Here is a 25,023-nt window from a genome sequence, read left to right on the forward strand (position 1 = left end):
ACCAAATCGCTTTAATGGAATAATTTAGTTTTAAAAATTTTAAAGCCTCGTGTTGTCGGAGTTTGTCCAAATTTGGGCGGGAAAAAGTTCCAAGTTTTTCCCTAATCTACATCCAGTTTGCAAAAATGGCTTTAACGCAACACAAAAGTTTGAATTTGTAGAGTAGGATTAATATCAGATGAAATAAAATGAAATATAACTTTATGCATGACCAAAATTAACTTTACCTTTCAAAATAAGACACACTTTGAACTCGTTTTGCTTGAGACTTGGGAAGGTACAAGTTGAAATAAGTAAACAAACCAAGTCTTAAATGTACTTTTGTTTTGTTTTTTATTCAAAATGGCTTCCACAAAACACAAAAATTTAAATTTACTGTCGTTCACGTTCTCTTTAAACCCGCACAGTAACCTAACCTTTCAAAATAAGACAACTTTGAACTCTTATGTCGTTGAGACTCGCAAGTTGAGAGAAACAAAGTCTCAGTTTATTTATTTATTTTTTCTAAGTTTCAAAATGGCTTCCACAAAAACACAAACACTTTGTTGTTGTTGTTACTTTTTCTTTACCCCGCCCAGTCTGAACCTTTCAAAATAAGACAAACGTTGAACTCTTCTGTCTTGAGGCTGGGGTTGGTAAAAGAAACTGAAATAAAACAACAAACCACGTCTTAAATTTAGCTTTTATGTTTTGTTTTGGGTTTTTTTTTTTTCCAAAATTTCAAAATAGCTTCCACTAAAAACATAAAAAAACTACATTTTTGTTTCTGTCGACTTTTAAAAACACCAAATAAGAGCACACACGCCGACTGTATTAGCACCAGTGTAACTATAAGTGTCGACTCGGGGGCAGGGTACAACGCTTCACTCTGTGTTTTAATACTTCTATCATTGTATTATTATTATGATTATTATTATTATTATTGTCATATTAAATGTTTAGATTCCCAGACACTGTAAGGCCTAAAAACATATATTTTATTTATAATTTTAAAAAAGCAGATACAGATTTTAAAAGTTAACGTTTTTGGTTCGTAATATATATTTGTCTCTGTCTTTCCGTTGTTAAGTTTGAGAGATACGAGCGATACGTTTACATGGACTTCCTCCTTACATCCCCTCGTGTCAGATGCCCTCCCGTCCTCCCACGTCTCTGTGTCAGATGCCCTCCCGTCCCCCTGTTAATCTGCAGACGTAGCAGTAGCACTTTTTCACCGAATCCGTTTTTTTTTTCCTCCCCGTGTTGTAGTTTCATAAACGTAAACGTATCGCTCGTCCTCGGTTTTGTTTATATCTTTAATCTTGTTTCAAAATGGCCGACAGTCTTTTCTTAATGGATGCAATTTAAATTCTCGGCGCTTATCTCTGTTTCTCCAGAGTCGGAGGCGCTTGTCATTACCTGATTTCGACCACTAGGGGGCAGTTCGTCATTGTAAAACTCTAGTTTGACCCACGTCTCGATACGCTTATGCATTCGGACCGTTCTAATTACTCACCGCGATGAGTTTATAAGCATTTTTTTTTTTACGACTTTCAGAGGCCAGTGCGGCGTTTTGCTTTCGCGGTTAAAGCTAACAGCAACTAGCATGCTAACGTACGCTTCCTGATACTTTTGCGCAAGACACATTTTACTAAAATACGCTGAAAAAAATCTAACTAAGATCATATTTTGTTGAAAGTTAAAAATGTTTTCACAAATTTTCAGCTAAAATGTGTACGCTACAAGTTTACGCTAGTTTGAAAAAATACGTAAAGTCAGAAACGCAAAAACACGGATCATAAATCTGGTAATGACAAGCAGCGGCTGCGTCCCGTTTCTGTTTCGTTCACCTGTTTCCTTGATTCGTCACCTGTCAATCAAATCGAACGATCAGAAACAGCCAATCAGAAACCGGCGTCTGCTCCGTGGGCGGGGCTTAAGAGTGAAGAATCAAACAAAAAGAACACAGAAACGGGACGCGGACGACGTGTTTTGAGAATTGGGATGCATCCAAGTTCTCTTTTCTGCACTTCCTTCCTTTAAAAAGGCTTGAACACAAAAAAAAAAAAAACGTTCTTCCACGATTTTTTCCTCAACGTCAAACAAAACCCCGCGTCTGGTTTTGGGATTTTGTCGCCTGGACTTTGGACATTAACGGGACAAAACTGAAACTAATATCTACTTTTGCATTTTTAAGAGGTGATTTTGAAGCCTCTTGTTCTGCGAAAGCACTCCACCTCCTCCAACTCCTCCAACTCCTCCTCCTCCTCCACCTCCACCTCCCTTCCAACAAAATGGGGACTTCCTGTTGCAAGGCTTCCCTTTCAAAGTAAGACGCTCTATTTCCGTTTGGCTGATGACTTTTGGTTGAAGGAAACGGACACGAAATTAGCATCTGGACGTATTTTGAAGATGCTAAAACTGTACTTCCTCTTTCGGAAAAGCACATTTTAAGACTTTGGACTTGTTTGCAGCTAAAAGCGAGCAACGGACTTTCAAAGCACTCTCAAAATAACGACGTTCGGGGTTAGAAATTAAAAAAAAAAAAAGATTTGAAAGCAGTTTAAAGGTGAAACCAAGGAGGATACGGCTTAGTTTTATTAACGTTTTTTGTAAAAATCAACTTGTGACGGCGCGCTGGAAAAAGGAGACGGGGCGATGAGCGAAAAGTCGGGTAGAGACGAGACAAAACAAGGTAAATTTTTTTGTAAATATTTTGTGAAATGGAAGAAAATTTGGAGAAGGGTCCAAATAAAAAGTTGAAAGAAAAAGAAAAAAACGCTGTGGTTTCTTGGTTAAGTTTGAAAATGTTTGCTAACGGTGCTTAAAGGTACGACGAGGAGGCAGGCTAACCACTCTGCCACAGCTGCACGGGGAGGACACGCACGCCGCTCCCTCCCACGTATTTCCGGCTAATCTTAATTAAATTCTTTTATTAATCATCACAGACCCGTCGGTTTAAACAAAGGGCCTATTTAAAACATTTTGCGTAGGAGGTTAATGCTGAAACACAGGAAACACAACGGAGACGCTTCACCGGGGACGTGTATTTGTCTCAGAAGGACGGAAATGTGGAAAGAGTAATACGGAATAATACAACATTTTTAACTTGTGCTGACAACGGACTTCAACGCCGTTCTCTAACTGGAGGCACCGCTCTGTCTGAAGTTTGACGGCTGAGTTTTATTTTAGCACAGTCTGTAAATCGTAAAGATCCGTTTTAGCTTGAACGACAACTGATTTGCGCTGCTAAACACACAAGCTAGTTAGCGTTAGCCTGCTCTTTACGACCACGAACGCTCGGATTCGTCGCACGCCTCCTGAAAATGCGCTGTTTTAATTACTATTTTGTGTAATTTCTTGAGTTTTCCGACAATCTAAGCGCTTTTTTTTTGGGGCTGCGCTTGCTAACGTGCGCGTTGCGTCGCCGTGGTAACCGCTGTAGCACCACACCATAGCCGTACACGCAGAACACCCCCAGCGTAATGTCATTGTGAAGCATGATCGTGGTAGATTGAGCTGTTTCTTTTCTTTTTTTTAATCTTTTCCGTGTACAAATGTATTAATCTTACAAAAGAAAAGATGATTTGTACCAGATTTAGCTCCTTGTGTTTCGCAGGTGCAGGCCCGGGGCAGGTGAACACACATTAAAACACACATTTCATCACAATTACATTATTACACAAACAGTTCATCATTAATATTAGAAAGAAAATACGATAAAATGTCTCCACGTCCGATACAGTTTGTTTCCTACAGTCTAAACCAATTTAAAAAGTCATTATGTGCAGGTTTTTACAGAGAATACAGAACAGAACAAATGACGTGGACACATTTTCTGATCTAAAATGTACTTTTTTCAAATTTCTAGTAAAATTATTCAAATCTACAGACCGTTTCAGAGTCTGGAGCTGATTCTCTGAGGGTTTGAAATGAAAAGGCGTCTGAGGATCTGCGTCTGGACCAGAATAAAGTTTAATCCATTTTTTTCAATGTAGGTCGAGCTGCATTATTAATAATTTTGAATACACGTGTTAGATTTGAAAACAAAACGAAATGGTCATAACTGAACATTTCATATTTCCTTAGAATATTACAGCGGTGATAGTGAAGGTTTTGTTTGTTTTTTTTAAATCAAGTGCGTTCCCTGCCTGATTGTAGATCGGCCTGAGACGAGCAGGACGCACAGCGGGTCACGCGTGGGATAATCCTGGCGCTGAAACATGTGAGAGCGCCCTCTACTGTCAGGCTGGTCCTCATGCGTCTCAGGGAAGAGATGTTGTATGGGATTGAGTTTCATTAATGTGCTGTTTTAATCTATTTTGTATCATTTCTTCAGTTTTCCCACAATCCAAACACTTTTTTTGGGGGGTTTGCTAATGTGCACGCTGCGTCACCATGGTAACCGCTGAACATTCCACCATAGGCGTACATGCAGGACACCTTTCAGCGTGACGACAATGCGAGAAGTGCGATTGTAGTAGATTGTGTTCACGAGCTCAAATTTGATGATGTCGTTGTTGCAGATGGGGGGCGGAGCCTATAAAACTCACAAACTTCACAAACTCGTCGTGTTAATTTTATGACTTAAAGCTCTTTTTGACTGACAACTGTCGCGTTTTTAGGGTTGAAAAATGGTGCCACGTTCTGAAGCTGATGTGAAAAAAATGCTTCTTAAAGTCGTTTTTGTTTATTTACGCTGACTGACGTTTCCGCTTCTTGCTACACTCGACATTTCGAAAACTTTTCCCCACTGAAAAGATAAAATACACTGTTTAAAATCGTAAATTTCTATGGCAACGGTCCTCACGTTTCATCATCCTGAAACTCACGGATCCACAGAGCATATGTTGTACAATCCTGACTCTTTTAACCCTGAAATGTCCCACAGCGCTGCTTTAGTGTCGCGTCCTCCTCACAAATCCGCACACGTCCCCGGAGTTGTGTTTTGTTTCATCCGCACGTTTCAATAATCCTGCACGTTCAAGGCCGTGTCCCTCCGCACGGCGCGCGACACCGCCCTCCTCTGGTGCACAGCCACGTTTCAGCCATGAAGTGTGAAGCTCGGTGCTTTATTTTGAGGCGTTTCAGTGTCGTGTTTTGTTGTTTCGAGCCAAAATTGTGTGTCCGTGGTGAGAGAGATACTTTACTCACGTGTTCAGAAACGCATTTGGTGAATTTGTTTTACTATATTCATGTTTCAGCTTCAAGATTTTGAGATTTTGGAGACTTTTCACCATTCAAAAGATTGGATATTTAGTTTTAAATTGTTAATCGCTATGGTAACGGTCTTATTTCTTCATCTGATCAAGGACGCACCCTCTCATTCAGTGTTTTTTTTCTGAATTTTTAATACTTTCTACATTTTATACACACAGAAAACGTCAAATATATGAACCAAGATGTATAGAATTATGAAAAAAACGATGGCACGATGGCAGGTTTCCATGGAGACGTCATTATTTTGCCTGGAATGTTTCCCACTGTTGCATAAAACATGTCATTCATTCAGTCACAGGGGGTTTTATTGTGAAAAACTACCTTGAGAAACAGCGACTGGGGCTTGTCCACCCACAGATCTGACGTATAACTTGACCCAGGAGCCTTATCTACTTGTCTCCATGGCGATGGATTTGTTTTTATTTAGAATCTTTATTTTGAGCCGTTACATGGGCAGAACAAACGGGAAAGCGGCGCAGATGAATAGGCAAAGCAGAATTTGTCCACAGAGTGATTCAAAGTGTTTTACAGAATAAGAAAGACATTAAAATCACAAAACAACAAATCAAAACATAAATAATTGTCATAAAGTGAAGATTAAAAGAGAAAAGTGCAGAATAAAAACTTTTCAGTCACAGCAACTAAACGTCTGAGCCTGGATTTAAACATCGTCAAAGTCGAGGCCTGAGTCACATCTTCAGGAAGAATGATCCAGGTTTTGACTGAAGAAAAGTGAAACTATGATGACCCATGTTTAGTCCTGGTTTAGTCCTGGTTTAATCCTGGTTTAGTCCTGGTTTAGTCCTGGTTTAGTCCTGGTTTAGTCCTGGTTTAGTCCTGGTTTAGTCCTGGTTTAGCCCTAGTTTAGTCCTGGTTTAGCCCTGGTTTAGTCCTGGTTTAGTCCTGGTTTAGCCCTGGTTTAGCCCTGGTTTAGTCCTGGTTTTAGTCCTGGTTTAGTCCTGGTTTAGCCCTGGTTTAGTCCTGGTTTAGCCCTGGTTCAGTCCTGGTTTAGTTCTGGTTCAGTCCTGGTTTAGTCCTGGTTTAGTCCTGGTTTAGTTCTGGTTCAGTCCTGGTTCAGTCCTGGTTTAGTCCTGGTTTAGTCCTGGTTTAGTCCTGGTTAAGTTCTGGTTCAGTCCTGGTTTAGTCCTGGTTTAGTCCTGGTTTAGTCCTGGTTCAGTCCTGGTTTAGTCCTGGTTTAGTCCTGGTTTAGTCCTGGTTTAGTCCTGTTTTAGCCCTGGTTTAGTCCTGTTCAGTCCTGGTTTAGTCCTGGTTTAGTCCTGGTTTTGTCCTGGTTCAGTCCTGGTTTAGTCCTGGTTTAGTTCTGGTTCAGTCCTGGTTTAGTCCTGGTTTAGTCCTGTTTTAGTTCTGGTTCAGTCCTGGTTTAGTCCTGGTTTAGTCCTGGTTTAGCCCTAGTTAAATCCTGGTTTAGTTCTGGTTCAGTCCTGGTTTAGTCCTGTTTTAGTTCTGGTTCAGTCCTGGTTTAGTCCTGGTTTAGTCCTGGTTTAGTCCTGGTTTAGCCCTAGTTAAATCCTGGTTTAGTTCTGGTTCAGTCCTGGTTTAGTCCTGTTTTAGTTCTGGTTCAGTCCTGGTTTAGTCCTGGTTTAGTCCTGTTTTAGTTCTGGTTCAGTCCTGGTTTAGTCCTGGTTTAGTCCTGGTTTAGCCCTAGTTAAATCCTGGTTTAGTTCTGGTTCAGTCCTGGTTTAGTCCTGTTTTAGTTCTGGTTCAGTCCTGGTTTAGTCCTGGTTTAGTCCTGGTTTAGTCCTGGTTTAGCCCTAGTTAAATCCTGGTTTAGTTCTGGTTCAGTCCTGGTTTAGTCCTGTTTTAGTTCTGGTTCAGTCCTGGTTTAGTCCTGGTTTAGTCCTGGTTTAGTCCTGGTTTAGTCCTGGTTTAGTCCTCCTCATGGGGGAGATGTTCTTTGGTGCTGGTCCATGGAGAGACTTGTTCACACTGAGCTGCTTTAAAGTCTCTGAGCCACAGGAGCCACAGACCTGAGCCACAGGACACATGTGTGAAGTACTTCCTGGTTCTAGTCCTGACCCGAGCAGCAGTGTTCTGGATGTTCTGGATGTTCTGGATGTTCTTGATGTTATGGATGTTCTGGATGTTCTGTTCTGTGTTAAGTCTCGTTTGGAGAGTCCAGTGATCAGGACGTTACAGTCGTCTAACCTACTGGACACAAACGCAGGATAAGTCTCTCTAAGTCTGGTTTAGACAGTATAACTTTGATTTTTAACATGTTTTTTAGACGGTCAAAAGCTGCAGATGTTATTGATTTGATGTGTCTGTTAAAGTTCAAGTCTGAGTCCATTATTACCTCGAGATTTCTCACCTGATTTGAAGGTTTTAGAGAGAGAGACTGGAGAACATTTTACAATACAACCTGTAGAGTCCAAAACTTATATACGAATTACACTGGTGCTCAAAATGGAGGAGGGAGGAAGAAATAGTTGGATAAGTCTAAAACCTTACTGTGGAACATTCCAGAAAAAAGCCAATAACATCTCCACGGAGACGAGCCAAACCAAACATGTGATTGTTTGTTGTCGGAGCTGAAGCGCTCTCCTCCTGTCAGCTCCGTCTGGTCACCTCTCCGCGCTCAGGTCAGTGTTTCTGTGAGTGTCTCTTTTCAGACCCTGAGCTCCATAGAGACCCTGAGCTCCCGGAGGATTAAACTGAGGCACGTCAGGAGCAGCTGCCCGCACCCGTCTGCACCTGCTCCCACGCGACGGTCAGATCGACGTGGGAGAGTGGCGAGCTCAGCGTTAGGGTTGAACCTGCGGCGGAGACGGGTCAGAGCTCTCAGGTGGGGTTTACTACGACTACAACCACCGAAGAAGTCGCCAAACGCAGAATAAACCCCACGAGTCTCTCATCTGCGTTGACAGTTTCAAAGCTGAAATGCAGTTTTTGTTAAACCTAAAGTGCCTCTGTAATCGCCCGGATAGCAACCTCAGTCTGACGAGGAACAGCGCAGAACAAGTGCATTTATTTTCCGACACCAAAAATATTCGGAAAACTGGAAAATTATATTAAAAAAAAGGAAAAAAATGAGCAGACTGAGGTTGGCTCCTTTTATACTGTTCCTCTCTTAATTGGTTGTTCCCACTCTGCAGCACGGGGGAAGTTTCGGCTCCTCCCATCATCTCGTTAAAAGTTATCGCAAACGAAACTGTGTAAATCTTTATTCAGTCAAATATGGTTGTTAAAAATAGAGCTCTACATTAATGTGTCTGTTTTAACTGTGAAAAAACCAAACAAGACACAAAAAGCTAAAATATTTTGACACCCCCCGGAACCATCTTAAGGTGCTCCAGCTCCCCGAGGACTCATTTCACCGCAACACCTCAGGCAGACGACGTGGGTAAGTAGAAACTCCGAACAATTCATTTACAATCAACCACTTTAATCAATAAAACATTTTAAACTTCTTTGTGTATTGTCCGTTTTTCCTGGATAAACCCGCGTAATGGACTAGCCACAGCTGCCCCGGGACAAGCTGACAGAAGCGAGGCTGCCAATCTGCACCATCGGCCCCTCAGACCACCGCCAACCCTCACGCACCACAGTCACACCTGATAAATACGCGTCGAACCGGTGAACCGCTAAAATAATACACAGTGATTAACCACAGGAGGAAACGTCTTTCTAATTTCACAATAAAAGACTTAACTTTTTTTTTTTTGCAATCTTAATAATCTCTTTATTTAACAGACGTTACTCCAAATTCTGACAGATACATTCAAAAATATCAAAAGGCCTAAGGTTCATCTCTATTTCAAAATAAAAGCACACATAAAAGCATTACAGTTAAAAATCTCCTAGTTTCATACAGGCCTTTCAAAATAAGAGTCTGCCTATTTACATCATGTCCATAAAACTTCTCTTTCGGCCGTTTTAGTTTTGTTTTTTTTGTTTTTTTTGTACATATTAACACACAGGCGGATTTGAAATGATCAGACAGAGTTTTGTTGAATATAAAATGCAAGCACTCTACTTCACCATAAATAAGACATGGTAACAAAAATATATCACGTCAAAAACAGCTGCGATGGAAACGTGGAAGCAAAAACCCAGAAATGCTCCAGTTTAAAAACGTTGAGAATCAAACAGATAAAAGTTACTAAAAGTTTAAAAAAATCAAATCTAAAGTGTTTGGTGCCGTGTTAATCTGACCAGAGACAGAAGAGAAAAGATGATTCAGGGACGAAACGGGGACTGGACCGGGACTGGACCAGGGCTGGACCGGGACTGGACCGGGGCTGGACCGGGACTGGACCGGGACTAGACCAGGACTGGACCAGGACTGGACCAGGGCTGGACCAGGGCTGGACCAGGACTAGACCAGGACTAGACCAGGACTGGACCAGGGCTGGACCAGGACTGGACCAGGGCTGGACCAGGGCTGGACCAGGACTGGACCAGGGCTGGACCAGGGCTGGACCAGGGCTGGACCAGGACTGGTAAGAAAACAGTTTGAATTGAAGGATATGTCGACCAGTTTCTGAATAACATTTTGTCTTTTTTTTTTTTTTTTTTAGTATTTTTTTAAATTTCATGCCATAGGAAAGTGTCTTTGATAAAATAAATTTAATAAAGTTTAATTTTTCTTGAGAGACAAACTTGACAACAGAGGATTTAGGTGTGACGAGACAATTACTTTTGGTCACGTTCATGTTTCTTTACTATATTAAACTGAGAGAAACTGAACAAAAACATCTCCTCTTTCCTTTTGCGTAGTGTAAAAGTATTTTATTAATTTAGTTTAGTATTTTATCTTTACCTGTTTCCCTGCTGTCTGTGGTCTTAAGTGTAGTGTAATAATGATAATCCCTTGTTAAACCAATAAAAGTTCATGGAGGGTTAAAGAGTTCGTCGTGTTAGCTTTAGCTTTAGCTTTAGCAGTAGTGGTACATTCGAGTGCAGTCCCTCCAGCTCAGACCCAGGGGGCGCTCTCAGTCATAGTGGGGGGGTCCTCCTGCACTGAGGAAGAGGAGGAGCTACTTTTTCTTGGAGTTGACGCTTTTGCAAACCCAATTCATCCCGTCCTGCAAGACAAAAAAAAAACAACCCAAAAATATTAGTACATGTTTGGTCCTGGGTTATTATTATGATCTTTATTTATATAACACCTTTAAAAAGCAGAGTTTCAAAAACCACAAAACACTCTCCACAGATATAGATATACAAAGAAAAGATGCACACAGAAAAGTACAAGACATTTCATGAAAAGGCCTGATGATAAAAGTGAGTTTAAGTTGATCCTGATGGTGTTGGTCTCATCTCCTCAGGCAGGTCCTTCTAAAGCCGAGGTGCCTGGACCGAAAAGACTCCATCATCTTTTGACCACAGGCTAAACTTTAGAAGAGCTACAAGGACCTGTCAGAAGATCTAAAGCTGAGGGAGAACAGCTACAAGGACCTGCCAGAAGATCTAAGGGTGAAGGAGAACAGCTACAAGGACCTGCCAGAAGATCTAAAGCTGAAGGAGAACAGCTACAAGGACCTGTCTGAAGATCTAAAGCTGAAGGAGAACAGCTACAAGGACCTGCCAGAAGATCTACGGCTGAAGGAGAACAGCTACAAGGACCTGCCAGAAGATCTAAGGCTGAAGGAGAACAGCTACAAGGACCTGCCAGAAGATCTAAGGCTGTGGGAGAACAGCTACAAGGACCTGCCAGAAGATCTAAGGCTACAGGAGAACAGCTACAAGGACCTGCCAGAAGCTAACACAGGAGCGATGTGTGCGTTTCCAGACCATCAGGGGGCGTCGCTTCAGTTAGGGCTGTGCTGTCTCCTTATGTTTGCAAAGTTCCAGTTAAAAATTAAAAAAAAAATCTAGTTAATTATAATCGAAATAGAAGGACGCTGACATCTCCACCTGTGAGGCACTGCTTAGACATTTAACATACACATTCATGCAGCGCCTGGAGGTGTCTGAACATTCCATCGTAATGACTCTGACCCTCAAATGAGCTCATGCCGTTACACTTCCGCTCGAACGAACTGGGCGCAGACGATCCACGCTCTTTAACGAACTTTATGGACTAATTTGGTTGCCTTGTGTATTTTTCTTTGTATCTTGTCTTTTTTTTTTTAAACTATGGGCTGAATATTTTGCGTAAAGAATAAATATATAAGATGTTATTTATCATCCGTATGTTGAGCAGGACGGTATTAATGCGGTGAGGACAGGAGCAGCAGGGGATGATGGGATACAGAGAGAGAGGGGGGGGGTGGATCTCTGAGGGTCACATGACTCTGAGGACGGTGGCCAATCAGAGCGGAGGGGGGGTGCAGCTCGGAAGTGGGTTACAGGAGAAGATGAATTGCAACTGCATGTTTTTGGTGGAGGGGATAAAGGAGAAGGAAGGGGGGAAGGGGAAGGTGGATGAGGGGAGAAAAGACGGCGGTCCTGCGATAGACGAATGACGAAGGTTTGATGTTAAAAAAAGCGGGAGGGCATTAGGATAAAACCAAGGTCCTTAGAGATGGATGTCCCCGTCCTGGTTTAGTCCTGGTTTAGTCCTGGTTCAGTCCTGGTTCAGTGTTTGTTTAGTCTTCGTTTGACCCTGGTTTAGTTCTGCTTTGGTCCCGTTTAATCCCTGTTTTGTTGAAATTCACAACACATCTTCTACTTTAAAGTGAAACTAAACTCCACGGCTTTTTTTTTCGCTACTAAACTGTGGCGTATGTTGTTTTAATGTTATTAGCCACAGCCTCTTTGTGCAAACTAGGTAAATAAATGTGCAGCTTTCTGGTCAAAAACATAAAAAAAAATTGTATGTCCTGGCTCCAGTGGCTGCTGTAATTTCAAGTATTACGTGATATCACAAAGGACTTCCCCAATTACAGCCGGGCGAACCCAGCTGCAGAGACAGAGTTTTGATGTGTGGATGTTTGTTAGACCAATTTCACTTTTCCTCATTTGTCCAGACCCCGCCCCCTCCTCCGTCTCACTCTCCCCTTTATCCTGGGCTCAGTTCCGGTCCGTTCCGGTTCCTACAAACATCCCGGATCATTCAAAGTGGCGAGAGGAGTCCGGTGGTGCCGATCGACGCTTCCCCAGCCCGATTCTTTTTATTGGGAGTTTATTTTCGCCGGACGTCAGAGGCGACTGCAGCTGTGGTCTGACGCGCGCAGCTTCAAAAGGTGGTGACCTTGGTGACCACCGCAACAAAACCTCCGACACTGGAGACGCAGCCGGGCGCGTTCAGGCTGAGCGAGGTGTTAGTGCTCCAGGTTCTGCCCCAGTTTATCAGCTCAGTTTGAAATGTGGCTGTGGGTGAAGTCTAAGGGTTTAGTCCCACTTTTAATCTACTTCACTTAAACCGCAACCGAGACATTGACAGATATTGACTGTCTAACCTGGATGCCCTCCCCGGTGAGCGCGGAGCAGGACTGGATTTGCCAGATCCTGTCCCTGATGGTGTGAAGGTTGAGTCCCTCTGCGATCTCTGAAGCCGGAGCCGCCGTGAGCAGGTCCTGTTTGTTTGCGAAGATTAAAACTGGGACGCCACTCAACTTCTCCTCATCCAACAGCTCGGCCAACTCCTGAAGACACAAGAGAACGTTTAAAATACAGAAAAAAAACCAACATGGTCAACATAAACAGCACAGGAACAACAACTCTGCTCCTGGACAAATGAGAGAACAAGAGACATTTACAGTTCACAGAAAGAAAATATGGGTTTAAGCAAAAAAATCTTCAGGAGCCTGCGATCAATACGAGCGTTCATGGTGTTTATGGTTTGGATTTTCAACCATAGATCTATTAAAATAACTGGATAAAATATTGCTTAATCCTGTGGACTCATTGGTACTGCAGCGAAAAAATCCCCTCCTTGCACAGAATTTTTCCCACTGACCACAATGTAAACACAAACTGAACGTATTCGTTGGACAGGGACGGACAGGGACGGACAGGGACGGACAGCTTTTACTTTTGTGGAGATTTTTGACTATGGTCAGTGTAATGGAAATTTAAACATTGTGTCATTATTTTACCTTTTAGAAATCACATGGTCTCGTAACTAAAACTCATTTGGTTTGGTCGTCAAACACAGTGTTAGAAAAACCTTTCTCATGTCAACCCTTTTGTTCCCTCTTGGTGGCTAGACTTGTTAAGATGTGTTGTAATGCAAGTGAAAGTAGATGCAACCAGACCATACAGTCGGCCTTCAATCCCTCCCTATTGACCCCCTGAGGAGAACCGGCTCCTGAATGTCTCCAGGAGTCGGTCTGACCACCCCTCAATGGGAGTGTCACATGCTTACTTTGAAATGTCTGTCCTCTGGTCATCTCAAACTATATAAACTGGGTGCTTTCCAGCATTCGGGGTCTGACATAAGGGGGAGATGCTGTCGGACCTATTTCTTGCAATAAATAAACTCTTTGTCTTTGCTTCAACATTCACCAGAGCCTGCAAAAGGAGTCTTATTTCCACGACAGTCAGATCATACATTTTTTCCTCAGCTCAAAATCCTTCAGTTGTCTTAAAAACAGATTTTCAAACTGTAGCTTGGCCCAGATAGCTTTGTCCGTGTTGTGATCTCACCTGGCCTGTCTCCTCAAACCTCTTCCTGTCGGCACTGTCGATGACATAGATCTGTAACAGAGATGGGACGTCAGGGGTCAGTGTTTCAGTCATTTTTTATGCTCTCCATAGTAGTCTTTGTTCTGATTCCTCAAAATAACATTTGAATCAAACTTCTCATGAATGTATAATTCCAATATTAGTAAAAGTAGTAGTATTTATGATGCGTGAGCAAACTCCACGTTCCCTGCCAGCTCTTATCATGAATTAATTTATACAGAAGTAAATTTAAGGATATGACACAGGGAGAAAGTGAGGTTATAACATTCTTGTGCTTTTTTGGACAAATTTTGCAGAGCCACAACAAACCAACAACCCAACATAAGATAAAGAACTCTTATTTAAAGTGAATGTGAGTTGAAATTCAATCTAAAAATCAAACTAAGACCTCAGAAATCTGGATGTCAGACATGTTTAGATTGTCTGAATGAGTGTGCACGTTTAAGTATACAGCCAGAGTATAAATAAGTACAAACCAGGACATCTGTGTTTTCAAAGTAGTTCCTCCAGTACGGCCGGATCTTTCTCTGCCCCCCGATGTCCCACACGTTTAGCTTGAATCCCTGAGACTGGACACTTTTGATGTTGAAACCCTGGAAAGGACAAAAACAAAACATTAATAACAGATAAATAATAAATAATTAGTGTCGTAAAGATAGTAACATTTATACTAGTCTATGTGGTTTTGTACTTGTTCTGATACAGCTCAAGATGATTCTAAAGAAGTTTCGATACTTTAGACAACCCTAAAACAAATAAAAGTGACACAAAGGACTGTCACCTGTGTGGGGGTGATGTGGCTGATGTCCTCTGAGGCCAGCTGTTTCAAGACTGTGGTCTTTCCTCCGTTGTCCAAACCGAGGAGCAGGATCCGCACCTCCTGGTCCGGTGTGCTCTTCAGTTTACGGAGAATCGACAATAATCCCTGAGAAAAGACATGAGAAACATCCATTACTCTGGTTTAGTCCTGGTCTAGACCCCAGTTTAGTCCAGAGTTTAGAAAGAGTTTGATCCCTGGTTCAGCTCTAGTTTTGGTCCCATTTAGTCCAGGCTTAGTTCCTGGTTTAGAATTGCCTTAGTCCTGGTTTGGTCTTTAGTTTAGGCATGGTTTATTTCCAGTTTAAGTTAGTCCATGGTTTAGACTGTAGTGAAGTCCAGGTTTAGTCTCAGTATAGACCTTACCTGGTTTTGTTCTAGTTAGACCTGGTTTAATTCTAGACCAGTTTTAGGGGGCATCCAGAGCGCACAATTTGCACATAAATAACACCAAAATTAGGACAAAACTGGGACTAAAGGTGAAACCAAACCTGGACTAAATCAGGACCAAACTAAAGTCTCTATCAGGATTAAGCTCAAACCAAGACCATAAAGTGTCAGTGTGAATGCACCGGAAAGTCCTGGACTAGTATTAGACCTAGTTTAGTCCTGATTGAGTCGCTGCTTATTTCAGTGATTTATCATAGTTTGAACTCATTTTAGTCTCTAGTGCAAGTTTAGTCCTGGTTTAGTCCTAGCTGAGACCTGGTGAAGTCCCCAGTTTAGTTCTGTTTTGACAGTATCCATGGGTTTCCGAATGCTGGAAATCTAGCACCGTTGCCATGGCAATTAACAATTCAATACAAAAGGGCAAAAGTCCTCAAAATATCAGCCATGAACAGGAATCTGAAGCCTACTTTAGACCTGGTTTAGTCTGGCCTTGGTTCTGGTTGTGACTTGATTACATCCCTGGTTTAGTCCTGGATTAGACCTGCTTTTTTTCTTAGTAAAACCTGGTTTAATTCTGGTTTAGTTGATTATGTCCATGGTTTAATCCTGGTTTAGTCCCTTTTTAGACATGGTATAGTCCTGGGTTAGACCTGATTTAGTCTTTTTTTTTTTTACCTAGTTCACTCCTGAGATAACCCTAGTTTTGTGCTGGGTTAGACTTGGTCTAGTCTGGCCTGATTTGATTTCATCCCTGGTTTAATCCTCGGTTACTTCTGTGTTACGTCTGGTTCAGTCTCTGTTTATTGTTATTATTATTATTTGGCTTGATTTCGTCTCTGGTTTATTACTGGGTAAATCCTTTTTAAAGCTGCCTGGTTTAGTCCTGGGTTAGATCTGGTTTAGTCCTGGTTTAGTCCTTGTTTAGTCCTCAGTTAGATCTGGTTTAGTCCTGCTTTAGTTCTGGTTTAGTCTTGGGTTAGTCCTGGTTTAGTCCTGGGTTAGCTCTGGTATAGTCCTGGTTTAGTTCTAGTTTAGTCCTGGTTTAGTCCTGGTTTAGATCTGGTTTAGTCCTGGTTTAGATCTGGTTTAGTCCTGGTTTAGTCCTGGTTTAGATCTGGTTTAGATCTGGTTTAGTCCTGGTTCAGTCCTGGTTTAGTCCTGGGTTAGCTCTGGTTTAGTCCTGGTTTAGTCCTGGTTTAGTCCTGGTTCAGACCTGGTTTAGTCCTGGTTCAGTCCTGGTTTAGTCCTGGTTTAGATCTGGTTTAGTCCTGGTTTAGTCCTGGTTCAGACCTGGTTTAGTCCTGGTTCAGACCTGGTTTAATCCTGGTTCAGACTTGGTTCAGTCCTGGTTCAGACCTGGTTTAGTCCTGGTTTAGTCCGGGTTCAGACCTGGTTTAGTCCTGGGTTAGTCCTGGTTCAGACCTGGTTTAATCCTGGTTTAGTCCTGGTTTGGTCCTGGTTCAGTCCCGGTTTATTCCCGCGGTTGTATCATGTGATGCGCTCGCACAGACACAGAGGGAGCGCTGTTATCTCATCCTGGGCCTTTTAGCGGTGCATCTTTTGAATTCTAACCATCCAAAGCACACAACACACGCACACTACCCCTTTATAAGCGTGCACGGTGCATCGGCCTCGTTTAATTGCCTTATTGGCTTATAGTTTCATCGTAGAGCCGGTTAACAAAGCGCTATGGTCCGCTACACGGAGCTAAAGGCTGCTAGGCTAATCTCCACGGATAACTCTAAGAAGCAACAGCCAGCTCTCCGCCTCAAACCTCAAAATTACTCAAATTCTAACATTGTTTTTTCACGTAGACGGAATCACGCGGTCCTCATCACGCGTGGCGAATAGTGTGACCGTTTTCGGAGCAGAATTTTGGCGTCATATGCTTAAATTTTGAGGTAAATTGAACTCACCATCTTGTTGCCTTCGCTCCTGGAGACGCTGCAAACCGTTACTAAGGACAGTGACGTCATGACGCACACGGAAGCACGGCGGGCGGAACAAAAGTAAAATTAAATACATGCAATTAAATTATTATTATTATTATTATTATTATTATTATTATTATTATTATTATTATTATTATTATTATTATTATTATTATTAATGCAATCATACATTCATATATATATATTCATTCAATAATTTGTTTTTAAATGTTCCATATTATACTAAATTGACTGTTAAAACGTTGCTACCTTCTCAAAAACATACCTGGACTTGTTTTGTTTCATTCTATTATTAGTCTGTCTGCATCTCCAAAGCTCAAAACGCTCTGTTCTACCTTGTGATGTCATGAAGTTAACAACTACCTTTTACATTTTGTTTAGCAGAGACTGGAAATTCCAAGGCTGAAATCGTCCAAATGATTTTAGTGAAGGTGTGTGGAGTTTAAAAACACAGTGGAGCACTTTCTGTATTATCACATGATGACATCACAAGGTGGAACAGAGTGTTTTTTCGCTTGAGAGAAGAACTAATTATGCAGGGTTTGTGTGTTAAACATGTGTCAAAGTTCAGAGTTGACACCTTTTGTTGTTCTGTTTACGTGTTGTTGTTAATGTAAGCTCTTTTGTATGTGACACTTGGTTGCTATGCCGACAAGTAGACGTGAAGATTCTGTTGCAGTCACTGGTCTGTTTTGCTCTTGTTTTGTCGTGGGTTACGGCCTACAGCAGGTTTTGTGTTCAGAAAGTTAACAACCAGAAGAGCTTTGCCATGTTTCCTTACACCTGAACACTACAATATTAATTTGGGCTGTAAATAACTATTATTTTAGTAGTTCACTAGTTTTGACTTTTTTTTTCTAAAGTCAACTAACTAAACGATTATTTTTACTGAAACTTTTTTGTGAATATTGCGCACTGTACTGAGGACACTCACTGCCAACTCAACCCTTGTTATCTTATTATCTAGCTTGTGTCATAAGAGGTATAATACTCCCTACAACAGACACACGGCCAGACTGGAGTGGACAACACTATTATAATGTGTTGAGGGTTCATGTCTCCAGGTGCTGGGTCCACACTGATGATAAATAAACTTCTTCCTGTTAGAACTCGAGCGTTATCCCTCTTCTCTTCCACTCTTATATTGTATTGTTGAGGAATATTTGTTATTTTAATTAATGGTTTATTTTTGACATTTTGATTTAATAACCCTAGTTTTGGCATGTGTTTTAACAATTACTATTTTAAACATTGGATTATTGTTGTTGTTGTTGTTATTATTATTATTAGTATTATTATTTTATTTATTTATGTTTTTAACAATTATATTTTTTTTTACATTTTTTTTTAATAGTCATGATTAGTCGATTAAAAGTATTATAATTATAACTGTATTATTATAATTCCCGTAGTTTTTTTCTTCTTCGTTTTTGTGTTTTTGCAGTTTTCGGGCAAAGGGGGCGGGGCGTGTCTCTGTCACGTGGTTCTTGCTCGTCCTCCGTGTTAGCTCGGAGCTAAAGCTAAAAACAATAAAACATGTCGAAAGCTCACGCGTTAAGAGCTCTGGTGCAGGAGCGGCTCACTGCGGCTGCGGAGGAGATCTTTGCGCTGTTTGAAAGAACGATAGCGGAGTATGAGGAGGAACTGCGCCGATCCAAACAGGAGGAAAGGAGGAAAGAGGAGCTGCTGCAGTCAGTGCTGAGCCCCAGAGTCCTGCTGCTCAGGGCTCAGCACATCCCCGAAACAAGTCTGAACCCTGGCCCGGAAAACCCAGAGACTCTGCAGATTAAAGAGGAGCCACAGGAGCCAGAGGAGCAGCGCGTCAAACAAGAAGAAGAGCCGCTGTAAGTGCATTTTACGCGCACATTTTTACGCACACAGGTCTCTGCCACCGGCTTCACTCCATGGAGATGTTATTTCAATTCAGTTTAATTCAGTTCAAATACATTTTACAACAGCAGCTGCCTCTTAGGGCTGAACATGAGACAGAAAAGTTAGAAAATCATCAACGGAACAGTAAACAAAGACAAACAGATTATTCAACAGAAAACAAACAAATGGAGAAGAGTCCCAGAACATCCACCTGTACTTAGACGCTAGTCCACTCCCATGGACTAAACCAGGACTAAACCAGGACTAAACCAGCGCTAAGCCAGGGCCAAGCCAGGACTAAACTAGGGCTAAACCAGGACTAAACCAGGACCAAACCAGGACTAAACCAGCGCTAAGCCAGGGCCAAGACAGGACTAAACTAGGGCTAAACCAGGACTAAACCAGGGCTAAGCCAGGGCTAAACCAGGACTAAACCAGGACTAAACCAGGACCAAACCAGGACCAAACCAGGACCAAACCAGGACCAAACCAGGACTAAGCCAGGACTAAGCCAGGACTAAGCCAGTACTAAGCCAGTACTAAGCCAGTACTAAGCCAGGACTAAACCAGGACTAAACCAGGACTAAACCAGGACTAAACCAGGACTAAACCAGCGCTAAGACAGGGCCAAGACAGGGCCAAGACAGGACTAAACCAGGGCTAAACCAGGACCAAACCAGGACCAAGCCAGGACTAAGCCAGGACTAAGCCAGGACTAAGCCAGGACTAAGCCAGGACTAAGCCAGGACTAAGCCAGGACTAAGCCAGGACTAAGCCAGGACTAAGCCAGGACTAAACCAGGACCAAACCAGGGCTAAGCCAGGACTAAGCCAGGACTAAGCCAGGACTAAACCAGGACTAAGCCAGGACTAAGCCAGGACTAAACCAGGACTAAACCAGGACTAAACCAGGACTAAACCAGCGCTAAACCAGGACCAAACCAGCGCTAAGCCAGGGCCAAACTAGGGCCAAACTAGGGCCAAACTAGGGCTAAACCAGGACTAAACAACATCTAAACCAGAACTAAACAAGGTCTAAGCCGGGACTGAACCAGGACTAAACTAGGGCTGAACCAAGACTGGCAGCTGCAGATGTGTCCAAGACTAATGTGCATCCATTTACAGATAGAATTCAAGTCTGTAGGGCCAGAGACCACTCAGCTAAGGGACAGAGAGGGGCCGACCTACGACAGGACGTGAGCCACCTCAGCCAGGCACGGGGCCATCCAGTCAGGCGAAGGAAGGAAGGGTCCGGGCCCATGGAACAGGATCAGGTCACAGTAGGGGATCTAGGGTCTAGGACTAAAACAGGGGAGTGCAACTGTCTGCTGGTAATGTTCCACGTATGGCATTAAAGTATTTATCTCCATGGTGAGGACAGACGGGTGTTGGGTGTGATATGAGGACAAGCGATTCCTCTCACCATTTTTCAATTAATTTAATTTGGGGGGGAAAAAAATACATCTCCTGCATTACACAGAGAAACATTTATTTTTGTATTTGGCAGTGGCGCGTTGTGGATTTGCTCACTGCAGTGAATCAGAATCTGTTTTTGATTTTCAGGCCCGTCTCTGAGCACGTCGCTGTGTTTGTGAAGACAGAAGAGTCGTCACTGCTTCATCAAACGGCGCCCGGAGAGGAAACGCGGGAAGCGGAGCCGCATTTCCACCCCGACGCTGACAATCATCTCGAGTGGGGTCCGTTCAGCAGCTGTTCGGAGGCAACTGGAGACAAACACCACCACGAAGTCTGGAGCAGAAATGAACAAACAGCTGCGCAAAACTCGCACGTGTCCCCGAAACACCAGCCAATGGAGATCACGAACAACGGAGAAGTCTCGGGAACAGCCGGACGAGCCGACAAGATAATCCGCTGCTGCTTTTGCCAGAAGAAATGCGGGAATAAAACAGATTTGAAGGTCCACCTCCGAGTCCACACAGGAGAGCGACCGTTCATCTGTTCCATCTGCATGAAAACGTTTACGCGCACGTCCCACCTCGCGATACACATGCGAACGCACTCGGGGGAAAAACCTTACGGCTGCTTAATATGTCCCAAAACCTTCAGCGACAAGTCGAATTTGAAAAAACACATCCGAGTCCACACAAACGAGAGGCCGTTCAGCTGTTCGGCCTGTCAGAAATCGTTTCACTTCAAACATCAGCGGGACAGACACGCCTCAACGCACAGGAGAACGTTCAGCAGTTCAACTTAATGCTTCTACCGTGTAATAGTGTTTCCGCCTCGTCAAAAACATGCCTGATGAGGTTTTAGACGTCATCCAGGCGTGTTTAAGTAATCTAGTGATCTCTCTCAGGCCTACAGACGGTATATATAAACGCACGAGCCGCCGAAGTGAGCACGGGCGCGCTTCCAGCTTCACTTTACATTGAAAAATTGTCACCCCTCCCTCTAATTTCTGCAGTGAGCTTCGTCATTTTGGTCTTAAAATGTTCGTATTAACCCGCTCGACATGATCCTGGGGTTTTTATTTCGCAATTTTGTCAGTGAATCAAGATATGAGCATTAATAACAGACAAATCGGGCGCCTTCTGTCCCTGAGGTCGCTCCCGCTAGCGTTAGCAACAGGTTTGATTGACAGCGTTGCGAAGTGCCTTGCCTGTTCCCTGCTAAACCTCGCTCCTGATTCGCTCTTTGGTTGCTATGATACTCACGGTCAGAATTCCATATACTCTGGTCCCTCGCTATATCGTGGTTCACCTTTCGCTGAGTATGAACGTGCATTGTGTCCTGCGTCCTGATTGGCTGTTGGACTGTAGACCATTGTGTTGTGCGTCCTGATTGGCTGTTGGACTGTAGACCATTGTCCATCAGTCTCCTCCGTGCCGTGTCTCCTGTCCAGTACAGAATGTGTTCAGACAAATTTACATAAACGTTGGATCTCAGTGTGACTCTGAAGTGCTGTACGTTTGCAATTTGTTTTCTCCCCGACAAAACCCACAACGTCGACAAAACGTTCTGCACCGACAAAGACGCCTACGAAGGTTTGAACTTTGAGAGAGTTTAAACGAGAGAGAAATGTGAGAAAATGTTAACGCCTGTGTGAGAAAAGTGTATAAAGTGTGTGGTGAGGGGTTTTACAGACAAAAACAACTGTACAAAACAAAGCTGATACTTCACGGATTTAGCCTATTGCGCGTTATTTTTAGAACGTGATAAACGAGGGACCACTGTATGGAACTCCAGTTAGCGGTACGTTTCTGTCCAAAGCTCCGCCCACAACCCCACGTCATCCACACGACAGTTTTCCCATAAATATACAAAAACACTGACAAACGCGCAGGCCGTTGCAGGTCGGGCTGTGATCACTGTCGCATGTGCTGTTTTGGCGATATTGTCATTCGGTGCGTTTCTGTTTAAAGCTGCAGTGCGTAACATTTGCGGTGGAGGGTACATCCGTCACGTGTTTACAAGTGAACGGACTGTAAAATGAACCACAAAAGTACAGAAATGTCCTTTTACGCACACATTTTAAAAGGTTACGCTGCAAGTTTGCGTGGATCCGATCTTCAGAGTTTGGATTTTGTGTTTGTCGTAGAGCTGCGGTCGACTGAAGAACTTCTCGTTGGACTAAAGACGTGCTGTCGAGCGATTAGTCGGCTAAAAAGGGGGCGTGGCAAAAGGTTTCGGAACTATTATCGATGCCCGTGTCTCAATTTGGCGGTCGCGCACTTCGGAGTACGCGGCCGACGAAGGGTACTCCTCCATCGTGATTTTTATTTCTTTATTATTTCATAGAAGAAGAGCTAAGGTGTCGTCATCGCAGGTGTTTATTTCTGTTTAGATTGAACGAAGTAAGGAATTAATGTTTCTCTTTGAATATCAACAGGCAAATATAACGTTACAAGACGACACCTGCAGGGGGAGCTCATGCAAAAAGTACTATTTATACAGGAAAAAAAGTACAAGAAAGCAATGTATTTATATAAAGACAGATTAAAATTGTGAAAACTCTCTTTAATCTGTGTTTTTACTTATAAATATCACAATATTCACTCACTAACTCCACTTTCCTGCTGTTGTCTCATATAAATCCTTACAATCTAAACAAAATAATTCAATCAACTAATCGATTAATCAGCTAAACGACTGAAGAACTACAGCTCTAATGTTTCAAAAATACAGCGTTTATGAACAGTTTTGGATTTGTGTTTTGTTATTGCGTTACAAAATAAATACTGATTGGAAAATATATGTTCGCTCTTGTGTATTCAGAAACTTTCACTCCGAGTATCAAAGAAAAAAAAATTGGCTTTCCAGGTACCACCAGATCTAAACCGGGTCTACAACAGGACTATTCCAGGTCTAACGTAGAACTGAACCAGGTCTAAAAGTGGACTACATCCATTTCCGCTGTAGTTTTAAACCAGAAATGATCCAAAAGAAAAGAAAATGTGGATAAAACTCACAAACTGAAGATCTGTCCATGAACCGCAGTTTGTGAAACACTGGTTTAATGTTTACGTTTAAAGGTGTAACATGCAACTTTTCCAGCAGAGGTTCCTCCACCCTCTTGTCTCCATGCAGATGTTGCTGTTTTGCTCTTAAATGTTCCACAGTTTGGCATTAAACTTCAATATCCTACATTTATTCAATCATGGGCGTCACCTCACGAACAAAACGTACATTATAACTGTGAGCGGGGTCGCCTCTCCCCAGATCTGACTGGTAACTAGGCCTGGTGGCAAAGCAATCGCATCTCTATGGACACGAGCAGACGGCAGACCTTTAGCCAGAATGTTTCATAATGTACCTTTATTGTAATAATAATTTACAATGACCAAAAAAAATCACTTCACACCATTTTTTCGTAGTTTGTACATTTTTTATTTCATGTTTAAGCTGAAAACCTCATGCAGTACTTGAACATGGCAGCAGAGAGCGGTGGTGCATAACATTATTTTTACAGGAAAATTAGCAGTTATAGTTTAATATTGTGACATTTGTTAAATTTGGCCATTGCAGCAGTTGTACTTCACATTTTATGACTGAAATATTTCATTTGTCCTGCAGAGGCCGGTGTGAAGCTTTAAATGAGGCTGAAACGACAGTCGGTTATTATCAGTGATAAATAGAGTTTGAGTGTTATAAAAGCCCCTGCCCTTTGAAATGATGATGTCATCAAAGTCTAGACCAGGGGTGGGCAAACTACGGCCCAGGGGCCACACACGGAACGTTGGGTTTATTAATCTGGCCCGCTGAACGTGACCAAATTCTATTAAAATAGATAAGGTTCAACCTTGTTCAATTTACCTTTCCTCTGTAATGCCAACGTTTCCCCAAAAGATGGCGCACTTCAGCTTCATCAGCCTTGTTCAGCCCTTCTGCAAAAATGAGCTTATCAAAGAAAAGAAAAGTGGACAGTGAGCGCCGAGTGTTTAATACAGACAACAAAATAGTTTTTCACTGAAGTCCGATCAAAGGCGCCTCATGTAAGAAACTGTCGTAGTTTTCAAAGAGTGAAACATCAGTTCACTTTGCTACAAAGCATTTCAATTACACAAACGGTCAGCGCAGGAACGGGCAGCTACGGCTCAGAGGTTAGCAGCCAATTTACAGACTCAGCAACATTTTATTTCACTGGAATTAATACATACAACAATTGAACTTAATACTTACATGTTAAATGTTTTAATGTTATACATTTATAGCTCATATACAATATACAGACTCAGGCAAGTTACTTAAAGCTGGAGTCTGTCCTGCCACAAAAAATAAGCAAACTGAACTTGTTAAAACATGAAAAATAACTTATATTTTAATTATAATATGATTGATTATGTTTTAACAAAAAAAAAAAAAAAAAAAAAAAGCACCGCACCTGATTTTACAATCTTAAATAAGTGAAAAACTGGACCACTGCAAACAGTTTTAAATGAAGTAAAGTTATTCTTCTCTTCCTTTATGTATTCTGAGCATCCTGATTATTCACCATGATGAGCATGCTAATGCACACTTCCTGATAATCAGACAATGAAATGCTTTATAATTCGATGCAGACAGTACACAGAGGACTCATTTAAACCTGTTTATACAGTATATTATACAGTATATCTGTATTTGGTCAAACACATGGGAAAAATCAGGTCCAGGGCCTTTAATACTTTCTCTTATTAATGAACAAACATAAAAAATAATGAAAGACCCACTTAATAATTCAGAGTTAAGTAATCCAAGTCTAA

The 25,023-nt window shown here is 42.2% G+C and overlaps 2 protein-coding genes across 2 annotated transcripts; one reads left to right on the plus strand and one right to left on the minus strand.

Moving 5' to 3' along the window:
- Positions 1 to 9,741: 9,741 nt before the first annotated feature.
- arl3b (ADP ribosylation factor like GTPase 3b) lies at positions 9,742 to 16,950 on the minus strand. Its single transcript, XM_033984396.2, has 6 exons — positions 16,914 to 16,950; positions 14,573 to 14,716; positions 14,268 to 14,384; positions 13,753 to 13,803; positions 12,564 to 12,749; positions 9,742 to 10,244 (listed from the first exon to the last, which is right to left on the minus strand). The coding sequence occupies exons 1-6, from the start codon at positions 16,914 to 16,916 to the stop codon at positions 10,197 to 10,199; spliced, it is 549 nt and encodes a 182-aa protein (XP_033840287.1). The 5' UTR covers positions 16,917 to 16,950; the 3' UTR covers positions 9,742 to 10,196.
- A 1,448-nt stretch (positions 16,951 to 18,398) lies between these two features.
- On the plus strand, positions 18,399 to 23,027 carry LOC117387601 (oocyte zinc finger protein XlCOF8.4-like). Its single transcript, XM_033985139.2, has 2 exons — positions 18,399 to 18,793; positions 20,384 to 23,027. Exons 1-2 carry the CDS (start codon positions 18,486 to 18,488, stop codon positions 21,033 to 21,035), a joined length of 960 nt encoding a protein of 319 aa, XP_033841030.1. The 5' UTR covers positions 18,399 to 18,485; the 3' UTR covers positions 21,036 to 23,027.
- Positions 23,028 to 25,023: the final 1,996 nt, after the last annotated feature.

This window comes from Periophthalmus magnuspinnatus, chromosome 19, assembly GCF_009829125.3.
Source record: "Periophthalmus magnuspinnatus isolate fPerMag1 chromosome 19, fPerMag1.2.pri, whole genome shotgun sequence".
NCBI lineage: Eukaryota > Metazoa > Chordata > Actinopteri > Gobiiformes > Gobiidae > Periophthalmus > Periophthalmus magnuspinnatus.